This window comes from Carassius auratus, chromosome 5 (genome assembly GCF_003368295.1).
Source record: "Carassius auratus strain Wakin chromosome 5, ASM336829v1, whole genome shotgun sequence".
NCBI lineage: Eukaryota > Metazoa > Chordata > Actinopteri > Cypriniformes > Cyprinidae > Carassius > Carassius auratus.
Window position 1 is genome coordinate 11,892,192 of NC_039247.1, and position 13,390 is coordinate 11,905,581.

The 13,390-nt window shown below is 36.1% G+C and overlaps 1 protein-coding gene across 1 annotated transcript in view; it reads left to right on the top strand.

The window, feature by feature from the left end:
* Positions 1–4,608: 4,608 nt before the first annotated feature.
* Positions 4,609–13,390, top strand: part of LOC113087597 (high affinity immunoglobulin epsilon receptor subunit beta-like) — a 32,155-nt gene continuing 23,373 nt past the window's right edge. The window contains exons 1-4 of the mRNA XM_026255595.1: positions 4,609–4,776; positions 5,002–5,121; positions 5,202–5,258; positions 6,065–6,131. Of these exons, the coding sequence (XP_026111380.1) occupies positions 4,609–4,776; positions 5,002–5,121; positions 5,202–5,258; positions 6,065–6,131 (412 nt within the window). The remainder of the gene's footprint in view (positions 4,777–5,001; positions 5,122–5,201; positions 5,259–6,064; positions 6,132–13,390) is intronic.

Below are 13,390 nucleotides of genomic sequence, written 5' to 3' on the forward strand. Positions count from 1 at the left end.
ATTTTCGTCTGATATAGGATTCAGAAGAGGGTGTGGCAAAATGGCTCGACAGCGCCACCTATACTAAGAAAATCAACAGCCTTCCAGCTATGTTTCACGTACATGCACGAAAATTGGCACACATATGTAACACACCAATACCTACAAAAAAGACTCTTGGACCAAAATTCTAAACCCAACAGGAAGTCGGTTATTTTTAATATTATGAGCAAATTTTGTGTAATTTTGGTCATTTCCATGTGTTGTATTTTAATGAACTCCTCCTAGAGATTTCTTCAAATCAGCACCAAATTTGGTATGCCTAATCTAAAGTCCTTTGCGATGTTAAATTGCGAAGATCTTGAGTTTTTGTCGAAGGGCGTGTCCGTGGCGGCCTGGCGAATTTCGATGATTCGCCACGAAAAATGTAGTTGCTATAACTCACACATACAATGTCCAATCTGCCCCAAACTTCACATGTTTGATGAAACTCTGAACCTGAACAGATTGACATGCCCATATTCAGTTATAGTCATAGCGCCACCTATTGGCAACAGGAAGTGTCATATTTTACGCTGCGACGAACTACTCCTAGAAATTTTTTGACATCAATGTCTTTTTTGTGGTCAGTCTAATCTAAAGGCCTGTGCGATGTTCAGTTGTGAAGATCTTGAGTTTTCGTTAAAAGGCATGTCCACGGCACCATGGCGAAGTTCGATGTCTCGCCATGTGAATAAAAGATGTTATAACTCAGGCATAAAATGTCCAATCTTCCCCAAACTTCACATGTGTGATAAGAGTCCTGACCTGAACAGATCTGCAGGCCAATATTCCACCGGGTGTGGCAGAATGGCTCGATAGCGCCACCTATACACTTTCAACGGAGTGTGCCTCGAGCTATGTTTCACGTACATGTACAAAAATTGGTACACACATGTAACTCACCAATATCTACAAAAAAGTCGCTTAGTACGAAATCCGAATCTCAACAGGAAGTCGGTTATTTTTAATTTTCCCTGCAAAATTGGTGCTGTTTTTTCCATTTTCAGGGGTTGTACTTTAACTAACTCCTCCTAGAGATTTATTCAGATCAACACCAAACTTGGTCAGTGTAATCTAAAGCCATTTGCGATGTTAAATTGCGAAGGACTTGAGGTTTCGTTAAAGGGCGTGTCCATGGCGGCCTGACAAATTTCGATGTTTCGCCATGAAAAAGGAAGCTGCTGTAACTCAGACATACAATGTCCAATCTGCCTCAAACTTCACATGTTAGATAAGACTTCTGCCCTTAACAGATCTACATGCCCATATTCAGTTATAGTCATAGCGCCACCTGCTGGCAACAGGAAGTGTCAATGTTTTACACTGCAAATAACTACTCCAAGAAATTTTATGACATCAACATTTTATTTTGGTCAGTCTAATCTAAAGTTCTTTGCAATGTTAAATTGTGGAGATCTTGAGATTTTGTTAAAGGGTGTGTCCATGGCGCCATGACAAAATTTGATGTCTCGCCATAGGAAGAGAAGTTGTTGTAACTCAGGCATTAAATGTTCAATCTTCCCCAAACTTCACATGTTCGATAAGAGTCCTGGCCTGAACACATCTGAAGGCCAATGTTCCATTATAATGATAGCGCCACCTGCTTACAACAGGAAAATTGGCAGATATATGGAATAAACTTTGACATATTCCACTTATATTTCTGAGTTTAAATGCATATTTCTCACCGTTCACAGATCTACTAAAGCCACTTACTGCCTGTGAGCCCGGGTGCGAGGGCCCGTTCATCGCTGCTTGCAGCTTTAATTCTCATTGTTTCCTTATGTAATTGGCATGATACATTCTTACCTGACAAATTAAATGTTACATTTGATTTATTCTGAACTATCCTAAATTCACTATTACTAGAATAATATGTGGATCCAGGACACACTGAAGGTCCATGAATGAATGGAGCAGTAGAAATGTCCTTTTGAGTCTATTACTGACTTAGCAAGTTGTATAAAAATATTTAAAACTACACTTTCTGTTATGATCAAGCACTAGACGGCCAATTTAATTTCTGTTTTTACTATCCTAGTAGGGACATTTGGTCCCCACGACGTAGAGAATACCTAGAAAACACACACTTCTGTCAATGGTAAAAAAATAAAGGTGACTAAGCTTTTTCAGTGGTTTTAAGTCATTAATTAAGACACAGCTGTATTCCTTGTGTTTTACATTTAAATGTAATCATTTAGCAGACGTTTTTATCCAAAGCGACTTACAAATGAGAACAATAGAAGCTGTCAGGTCAACAAGACAACAACAACGGTATACAAGTGCCATAAAAAGTCTCAGTTAGTCTAGTACAGAAATGCATAGCTGGGTGTTTTTTTTATTAGTTTTTTTTATATGAAAGATAAGAGAAGGAAAAGTGCTAGTATAAGTTGGTTAACATTTTGATATGGCATGTATGTTGTTCACATGCCTTATGCATTGGTCAATGCTGAAAACAAGAAGGAAACATTTTATTAATGTAGCTTTACAGATGAATACCTCACATTAACCAAAGGGGCAAAGGTACAACTAGCAGACTGAAAAGGAAATGCAAGTCAACCACAGATGTTCAAATATAAAACATTCAACCTGACTGGCATTACTCTAGACCAGTCTGTTGTTGTCGTCTAAGCTTGTATAAGTGACTAACATCAAGGTAAACATAATTGTCAGTTCCTGCATTTTTAAAGAATTGAAGCCATGACCTGCATGGATAGTGCCAAGCTAAGTTGAGCTACAGGAAGGCTAGCTTTCTGTTTAGTACAGATCTTGGAACCTCTCCTTACAGCTTTGTTTATTGTAATATGGTGTATTAAATATTGCTTATATGGCATGTGGCAGTTGTTATTAAAAGTGCTGATGATGAGTCTACTGTGGACTAAGTTCCTTGTTGTGCATAAAATATAAAAAATATGAATACATTAAAATTTTTGTTGTTTGAACATAAACACATGAACTGTCGTTCTATGAACATTTCTGATCATCAGTTATAGAAAACGAACCAAAATGACATGTGTACTGTCTAATTAGGTTGAATGAGTTCATGGTCTCAAAAGGATTTTTGCAACCCAAAATGGTTGAATTTACTGTGGCTTTTCTCATTTGCAATATTTTTTCTATATTTTTGTGTTGTCTTGCAGTGAAACCCCACAAATAATCGTTATGTATTAATGTTATTAGTGACAGAAAAAGTAGTTACCTCTAAATATTTTTATGCACAATTATTGAAATTATTGCACAAGCCAATAGTAACACCCAGCATGGAAACATAATTATGCTTTGGTTAGACAAAGATGCAAGAACACACTGATTAGTGCATATTTTATGTAAAGACTAATTGACGACGGGCCGTTGAATTATTAGAAAAATAATGCACACCTGAGTTCGCGTCGTGGCCTTTACACCTCGGGTGTGCATTATTATACTAATAATTTAACTGTCCGGAAGACAATTTTCCGTTTATACTAAGGTTACCACACCTCCATCATTGGACATCCATCCAATGATTTCTTTAAAGGGATTCATATTGTTTTTGTACTTAAATCGTTATTGTGAGTAGGGCTATTTCTTCCACATCTCATACACTGCCTCTTTTGATTGTTCCAAAACGTCATTTTAAAGCTGGTTATGGAAGCTTGAGCCGTTGATAGCATTCAGTTATTAATGAAGTTATTACAAAGAGAGTGAGAGCGACAGAGACACACACACACAGAGAGAGATAGAGAGAGAAAGAGAGAGCTTGTGTGAATTACACTAACCTCTGTGCATCTCTGAACACTCTGCTGCTGCAGCATCTCTAAACAGTGCTGTTATTACATCGCTAGTGTAATATGTCATGTATAGACTTTAAGTTGCTACACTATATGGGCTGATAACTGATAAAATCGAGCTGAAAACAGAAAAGAGCTGACGACACCTTTTTGTGCAAACTGTGTGTCTGTTATTACAGTTTTACTATGAGAAGTGATATGGAACATGTAATGCGGTCAGGAGAGATGCCTTGAACTATGTTTGCCATGCCTTTCCCAGAAAATAATTGCACACCTCAGAATGTTCGTCACCCAATCAGATTCAAGCATTCAACGGCCCCGTAGTATAATATTGTTTATTGTTGTTGTTGTTGTTGTTGTTGTTAGTAGTAGTAGCAATAGTAACAGTAGTGTTAAAATGTCAATGTATTCTCTATTTAAAGGGACCGAGAAACATTCTGCCTTGTTTATTTTGCATTTATATGTGCTTTGTATTAGGAAAGTGCTGACCCCCCAAAAAAGGAAAAAATAAAAACCTTATTAGCCCCTCCTTACTGTTACTGAGTCCAAACACACACAAAGATACGTCAAAAGATCTAACAGATGTCAACAAATCTCATTTCAGGTAAAATATTTTCTGAATTAACATCCAAGTTCTTTTTTATTATTTCGCTGTATTGTCTGTTTCAAACAACTGAATAGCGATGTTTTGACAGAGGTTATGTATTCATCAGGAATTTTTTTGTTGTTGTCTTTTTTAAATATACACAACTTCTTCTGTTCACATTTCTTAGTTAACTTGAAACATACCACAGGTGAAATTCAAAACTTGTCTAAAATGGAAAGCAGCAAGGTCATCTCTACAGACAAAGCTACAGTTTTTATCCAAATAAATCCACAGGAGACAAAAGACAGCGTTATTTTTGTTGATGGACAGCCGGCCATGGGAACAAATCTCAATACAACTCTTAAAGAATTTTTTAAACCACAACCAAAGGCACTGGGGGTAATGCACTTTGTGATGAATTATATATATATATATATATATATATATATATATATCTTCAAGATTGTTTAAAGTAAAAGAGATCTCTGATATTTAATACAATATTGGAATACAATATTTAATTAATTTAGTCTATGAACAAACATTGATACATCTTCTATTTTTGTGTATCGCAAAATACATTTTATGTCATCATGAATCATCTAACCTATATCTGCTCTCTAGACTGTACAGATAATGATTGGACTGATGGTCTTCTCACTTGGTATTCTACACACCACAAATTTCTACAGACACTCTGCTATAGTTGTCTATAGTGGCATCACCTACTGGGGATCTCTCATTGTAAGTTTCATTTGATGGATTTGTCTTATTTCCCTTTTAATTTTATTTTACATAATGAAATTCCTGTTTTTCTTTCTCAGTACATCAGCGCTGGCTCTCTGTCTGTTGCAGTGCAGAAAAAACGTAATCCATGTTTGGTATGTACATAGAAGATCACCCACCAATTTTAGCACATTTTAACTTTTATTTTGTCATGTTGTTTCTGAAAGTACTGATTTTGTATCAAAGCTGAAAGGCTGGGATGGTTGTAACACTTTTTGGTTTAACATCTGTAATTCATTCTTGCCCTATTTATGTCAAAGTTAGAATCAATTTTGTACATCATCAAAATTCATCAGATGCAAATAGCATCTGATTTTTAAATCAATTATACTTCAGTCCCCATTTATAAAAATACATTTTATTCTAAAACTAACACTTTTCATTATTTTGTTCTAAAAGATACAAAGCAAACAAGAAGAAACCATGAATACCAAAAAAAAAAACTAACAAAAAAAAAAACATTGGCTAACAATTAAAAAAAAGTCTGTTATTCATATACGTATATACATACAACATAAAATGTCACAATTGTCCGTGGCAGCTGTTCATTGTCCCATTTGTGCACTCTTTGTCCAGTAGAAGTAAATGGGAAAGCCATGTTTGTCACAGTTTCTCCCTAATCATCATCATCATCACAATCACAGTGTTCACCCGTCACTGACCTTCACTGCTTTGGATACTTATCTGTCATTCCTTGTAGTTTTCTCCCCTTGTTGTTCAGTAAATTCTACGTTTGAGTTCACCTCCTGTCTTGTTCACCTCCATTGTCTGTTACAATGTTACAACCCCCATTGTTTGCTCAATGATTCTAGATTTTATGCTTAAAAGTAATAATGCAAGCCTTTTTCAGTGATCTGTTCTTTAAGAAATTTTATGAAATTAGTCAATTCTGTTCCTGCAGGTGAAAGCCTCTCTTGGAATGAATGTGTTCAGTGCCATAACTGCAGGACTAGCCATTATACTGATGGGCATACAATTGAGAATAATATCAATGGAGCATCCACATTTTCATGCTGAGGTATTGCATGCATAATGTGCAATATTTTGTATTCATGTTTAATGTTTATTAATTAAAAAAATATGTTTTAAAGGCTGCTATTTATTGAAAAAGTTCATTAAAAAAATAAAAATTCTGTCATCTACTCACTCGTACATGACTCTAAACCTGTATGACTGTCTTTCTTGCATAAAACACAAATGGATAAATTCTGAACACTGGTCGCTCTGTAACAGATTTACAATGACTAGGTATTGGATATTTAAAGATATTACAAAAGAAATCCATATGATCACTGAACTATACTGCTGGTCAAAGCAGATCTTTGTGAGAAAAACATGCTGGGATTTTAGTCATTATTCACTGAAAATGATGACATCCTTGAGTAAATAAAGACATACATATTAGTCTGTTCCTAATATAAACTGAAGGAAATCTCCACATCATTTTAATTGGAAAACAGTCTTCAAAAGAAAGAAAGGCACATAAGTTTGGCAGAATTTTTTTTTTTCATGACCTGTTGATTGGATATTACGTTTGGAACTACTTTCATATATTTGTGCATGTTGAATGTTCTGCAGAAATTGCGGGTCGTTGGTATAATGCTGATATTCACCATCCCTCAGTTCATCATCTCCATCTGTATCTCAGCATTTGCCTGCAAAGCTACAAGCAACATCCAGTCTACAGTCATCAATGTTTTACTAAACTAGGTAAATGATTTAATGGCAGTGATGCTATTATTGCTATTAAAAGCTTGGGAATCAGTTTTATCATAACAATCAATAGTTATTTTATTTTTACCACCATTTATAACACTTCATCTCATATAAAATAAATAAATTGTGAGTCATAACCATTTATTTTTTTCATTTTGTAGTGATTTTATTGCATAATATAAATTGAAGGGGTGGGGGGGGGGGGGGGGGCTTGCTACTTGGACTGCGTTAGGCTAAACAAGACTTGTTGTTTGCACTTACATATTGTTGCTCTTTTGTTAGTTTTTGATTGCTCTTATTGTCCTCATTTGTAAGTCGCTTCGGATAAAAGCATCTGCTGAATGTAAATGTAAATAATAATAATATATATATTGTTTTTATATACAGCCAGTTATAAATATGAGTGTAGAACTAGTACCAGTTCTTACTCTGAAAAAAAAAAAAAAAAATTAGCAAATGCTTTATACAGTAAATGCAGATGTACTTACATTAATGCATTTAGCAGACTATTATGTCCAAAATGGCTTACAATACAGGGACATTTGTAATTTAAAAATTCTAAATTAATTTGTGGAAAAAAAAAAAAGAAAAAAAAAAGAAAAAGACAAAAAGATTTTGTGTGAGAGTCTGTGTGTGTTTGACTTGTGAACTGGTTTAGTGTATGTGTGCTTTTGATGCTCTGATCACACATTGTATTTATGCACAGACACATTTCAGTATATTTACATTTCCACACGCATTTACCATAATGTTGTGATATGCCTTGTGTATGTTACTATGTTTACTAACTGTAAATTGATCTGTGTATATTAGGTAAATGCAGTCAGGTCAAGGCAATTTTTTTTTTCTTTTTTTGATTATCTGCATGTGGTCCTTTTATATTGTAATTTGACTTATCTAAAATGTAAACAAGCTCTAAAAACCTCTAAACAAGCTGTTGCTGTTGTGCTGTCCACATACTGTACACCGTGAATTCTGAATTATTATTATTTTTTGGATCTGCTTCTTTTTTCATGCGTGTTTTGGTGTTTGGTATGAACTATATTAACTAATTGTTTATTAGGTGTCCTTTTGGAGTGTGAAAAGTATATATTTGGAAAGATACCTAAATTTAACTAAATAAAAGCTTGCAGAAAATACAGTTTTGTGCAAATCAGCCTTCAATATTATTGTTTTCTTTGCTAGATAGCAAGTTATTTAAATTATAAGTGATGTAAGCTTGATTAAAAATGTGTGATTAATCATTATTTACTGCACAAAAAGGGTTTGATTAATCACACACAAAAAAGATAAATAATAATAATAAAAAAATCTTTGATAGCTATTGTCTAAAAAAGGTTTTAGCACATCTGATCTCTTCTGGAAGCTGATTCCAACTGTGTTTGATATAATAACTAAAAGCAAAAGGATAACCTCTCTGAACTCTGGCAGGAACAGTGAGCGCTGTATGATGTTTCTTGTAACGTTTAACATGCTTTTTGTAGTTTACGGGACTCTCCATAGACGTAACGGTTTTCTATACTGTATATTCTATCCCCATACACTAACGTTACCCCTCCATGACGGAAAAATGCACGTTTAAAATTTCAAGTAAACACTCTTTAGTATTTTTTTAAGCCATTTGGTTTACAAGCAGTGTTGGGGTAGTTACTCAAAAATTTCTGTAAATTGTAATGAGATTACTTTACTAGTTACTGCTTTTGAAAGTAACTTCACTACTTATTACTTTACTTTAAAAAAACTTTTTTTTCCAATTTCCGTTTTAATTTTTTCTGTTTTATTCTTTTCTCAACTCCTTGTTAATGATTAAATTTAATTGTATCAATCAAAAAGCATGTCTAATTACTTTAAATCATAACACTTATACAGTTTCACAGCAATTCAGTAAAAGTTTAAAACAAATTACATGTTTTTTCTTCACCATATGTTAGATTTTTTTTTAGCATGTGTAATTATTTAAATGCATAAAAACAACTTCATTTATTAAATTCTTCTTAAAATAACCTTATGAAATGTTTTTTTTTTCCCATTAGAAATTCTAATGTGTATTTACATTTTTCTGGTTATCACATGAAGGCATAAAACATTCATTTAAATTTTCTTTTAAATATTGAAAATTAAGCAAACTTTTTTTTTTTTGGCAAACAAAGGGGATTTAATATTAAAAATAAAACATGGAAGAAATGTTAAGCAGGAGATGCTTTAAAGCACAAGAAATTGAGGTTTCCCCAATAACAGATGTAAACAAAGCAGTGCTGTGCTCACAAAGCTGCTTTATCAGGCATATAACATGCAAGCCTTCCTTCAGAAATACAGTGATATAAAAACACCTGTGTCTCTTTTTGATATTTAAACATATACATGTAAGGAATTATTATTATTATTGTTAAAAGTGCAGTACGTGCTCATGTTTATTCAACAAAGCCTTTAGGAAAATCGTTTAGTTTTAAAATCGTGGCGAGTCTCCAAAAATAAATAAATGTATGGGAATCACATCCCACATCGCAACCACCTGAGCCCAACTTCAGTCTACTCATCACCTTAACTATAACTGCATTTGTAGAAAGCACCGCAGCCAGACCGATATATACAAAACAGACCGGAAGTTAACTTCGGGCCAGGCCTGTGCACCTGATGAAACCGTCTATAAGATGAGATTTCAGCACTTGACAAACGGAGAGCGACTCCTACGTTGTACTTGAAACACAGCTGTGCGATTGCTTTACATGCAATGTTGGGAGATGCACGTCAAACAATAACGAACGATCATAAATTTACTCTTAGAAAACACTCTTAAGCGATAAGAGCAATCATTATCGGGAAACCCGTCCCAGAACTTTACACATTTGTAACGCAGGAAAGCACGTTCCCAGTAAAGAAGTGTAGTTACCAATATTATTAGTGTAATGCTTTACTTTACTTTGTTACCCAAAAAAGAAATATAATTACTGTTATCTGTTACTTTGTAACTCGTTACCCCCAACACTGTTTACGAGGGCACAGGAACTGTCCTCATAAACCATGTTTAGGTGCATTGTAATACATATGTCAGATATTTATAGTGAAAGTGAAGTGATATTCAGCCAAGTATGGTGACCCATACTCAGAATTTGTGCTCTGCATTTAACCCATCCGAAAATGCACACACACAGAGCAGTGAACACACACACACACTGTGAGCACACACCCGGAGCAGTGGGCAGCCATTTATGCTGCGGCGCCCGGGGAGCAGTTGGGGGTTCGATGCCTTGCTCAAGGGCACCTAAGTCGTGGTATTGAAGGTGGAGAGAGAACTGTACATGCACTCCCCCCACCCACAATTCCGTCCGGCCCGAGACTAGAACCCACAACCCATCGATTGGGAGTCCAACCCTCTAACCATTAGGCCACGTCTTCCCCTAATATAAATTTATAAACCATGTACAAGAACACGAACACACACACACACACTGGGGTGACCAGACATCCCGGTTCCCTGTTGCTGTAAAAGAACATCTATGTTTAGGAAACAGTCACGGCTCGTATCAAAATTTTATATGCAGTTAGTAGAGAGGGAGGGCAGTTAGGCGCATTCGACTTGAAGCTGCACAGCATGATCACTTGTTTGACATCAAAGTACTGCATTGCATTGGATCCGTGTGCTCCCTTATCTTTCTCGCGTTACTTTAATCTCATACAGTGATTCTTCTGTGCAGCGGTGCTTCAAGTCGTACGCGTCTATCAACTTTGTGCGATTGCTTCGGAAATCGGCAGGTCGTAAAATCGTGTCGCCCGCCTTTAATGATCTGAGAGGTCTGTTAGGTTTATATTCAGTGAGCATATCTGCAATGTATTTTGGTCCTAGGTTATTTAGTCATTTATAAACGTAAAATTAGACTGTACTTTTAATTAAGTACTGATCACAAATACTGGTTACTTACTAATATCGATATCTGATTATGTTGTATATCCTACACTTTCAGTCATTCATTAATCTGGGACCCGATGTTGCATTTGAGTCTCACATTGGCTGAACACCACATTGCCTCACGAGTCATGATTGCAAATTCGAAAGTCTCTGGTTTTAGTCAGAGGGTGTAGCTTGGCTAATACTTTTAAGTCAGCTACCTAATTATTGCTCTTGACAAAAAGTGTAGCTTACTTTTTTAATCTTTTTCCATACAACTTGCTAAATGAGAGACAGAAATGGCCATCTTGGCCAAAAATTTGAGGTAGCATCCACCTTCACATGATCTACTAGTCATAATGATTTCAAGAAAAGTTTAAAACAAATATAATATTTTGTGTGAATGCTATGGATTTATTTTAAATATTTTTATGTTGTTTAATGTCTCCCATAGTTTTTTTGTGGCTTCTTCTTTGGTTTTTGTTTTGTTTTGTTTTTTTGAAGTATCGGTTCATGCCCCATTTAGGCACCGGTACCGTTTTAATGCCTTTTAATCAATAAGGCACCGGTATCATAAAAAACCCCAATGGGAGGTCACGTGACGCTTTCATGAGCCAAGACGCACATTAGTTAAGCTCCGCGTATGTAGCCCTTATTTTACTGTTGTTCGACTTATTTTCTTTCATTAGGGGTAGTTTTTTCTGTTTGCCGTTAGTTTGTAGATGTCACACAGTCGGAAACTCGCTTATCTTTCACCATCATCCTTGCCAATTAAGAAGAAAACAAAATCAGCAGCCGCAGCAGGCCGAGCGGACATGGAAGACAACATGGCGATCACTATAAAGCGATTTGAGGACACTTTGAAAACTGAATTGGCATCAATGCGCACCGAATTCAATGCAAATGATGGTACAATGTTAAGCTTCTTCCCCGATTTCTCTCCCACGACGGCAAAGAAGCGGAGCTCTTTCAATATAATACGGAAGGAATTGAAAGAGGCAGGTCTGCAGACCTTTCTACAGTATCCAGCTACGCTGAAGATCGTCATGAAACACGGCGAGACTAAACTAATGCACTCACCGGACGAAGCGCGCCAGTTCCTAAGCTCGATTCCCGGTCCTCATTCTCCTGGGAAGGACGTGGCACAGGTGTTTGAGTGACTCTGATTCTAGTGTTTGAAAATACCAAGTTACTCTGATTCTGGTTTATTAATCTGGAACTTCCTGTGATGGTGGCCTACAGGCAGTGTTTTATTATTATTATTTTTTTTCATTTATATATATATATATATATATATTAGGGGTGTAACGGTTCACAAAATTCACGGTTCGGTTCGATACGATACACTGATGTCACGGTTTGGTTCGGTTCGGTTCGATACGTTTTAGATACAGCAAAATGTAAAAACATCTCAACTTTTCAGAATGCCGCAAGCGCACCGCAGGTCATGTGACAAGAACTAACCAATCAGCTTCATCCTTTCCCGTAACAACGTTGAGAGCTCAGCCAAGATGAAGGATCAGCTGATCATAGTTGTATATGGATTGCAATTTTGAAATAAATTTAGAAGCAGCGCTACTGCAAGCGATTTTTAGAGCTGCAAATCCATTTATCCTTCGCTGAAATTTCCGCGTCTCATGGAGAGAGCACGTCATTGTTGCTTAGCAAAGACAGACGCCTCATGAGCGCTTCTGCCCAAGCGCTTTGGAAAGGAGGAGAAAGACGCGCCTAGCGTTTTCCATGCGTTTTTAGGCACGATATGTGAACGGCCCCTAAGGCGCTCGCTCACTCAGCACGCGCTGAAGGCTCGTTGCAAAATGTCGAATGCCTTTAACAGACCAGAAATATAAGATCCTAAAATAACCAACAGGTCTGGTGTTTGGGTTGGATTCCCTGTAAGCTATAGTTTCTAAATGCTGCAGGGATAGTTTGCTGCGTGCATGTTTCTCCTTTTTTTCGTCTTTTCCCAGATAGTACTGACGCATATATCCCAGATATTCCCGCTGGTGTTTTATTTTTTATTTTTTTTTTCCCGCTGGTGTACCCTGTCATGTTGCAGATGTGACATACCGTTGTTTTTTTATCCACCACTCTCTTGCCATCACCATTATAGCTTAAAGGGAATCCAAAGTGCACCCAAACACCAGACCTGTTGGTTATTGGAGGATCTTCTCATTTCTAGTCTGTTAAACGCATTGGCTATTTTGCAACGAGCCTTCAGCGCGTACTGAGTGAGCGAGCGCCTGCTGAGTAGCCTAACATAAACATATAAGATGGTGTTTTTTTCTTCTTCGGGAGTGTCAGGGGCGTTGCCTGTTACGTTGTTTGGGTTATTGGGCTACCTTGTTGAACGCATATCATTATATTTCTCTCTCTCTCTTTTTTTTTTTTTTCAAATATAATTAATTACTCCAACGAACCGTTCGGTATACATAATGCGTACCGCGTACCGAACCGAAAGCGTCGTACCGAACGGTTCAATACGAATACACGTATCGTTACACCCCTAATATATATATATATATATATATATATATATATATATATATATATATATATAATTATTATTATTATTATTTTTTTCTCTCTCTCTTCCATGTGGGTTAGAAAACTTGACATCACTCA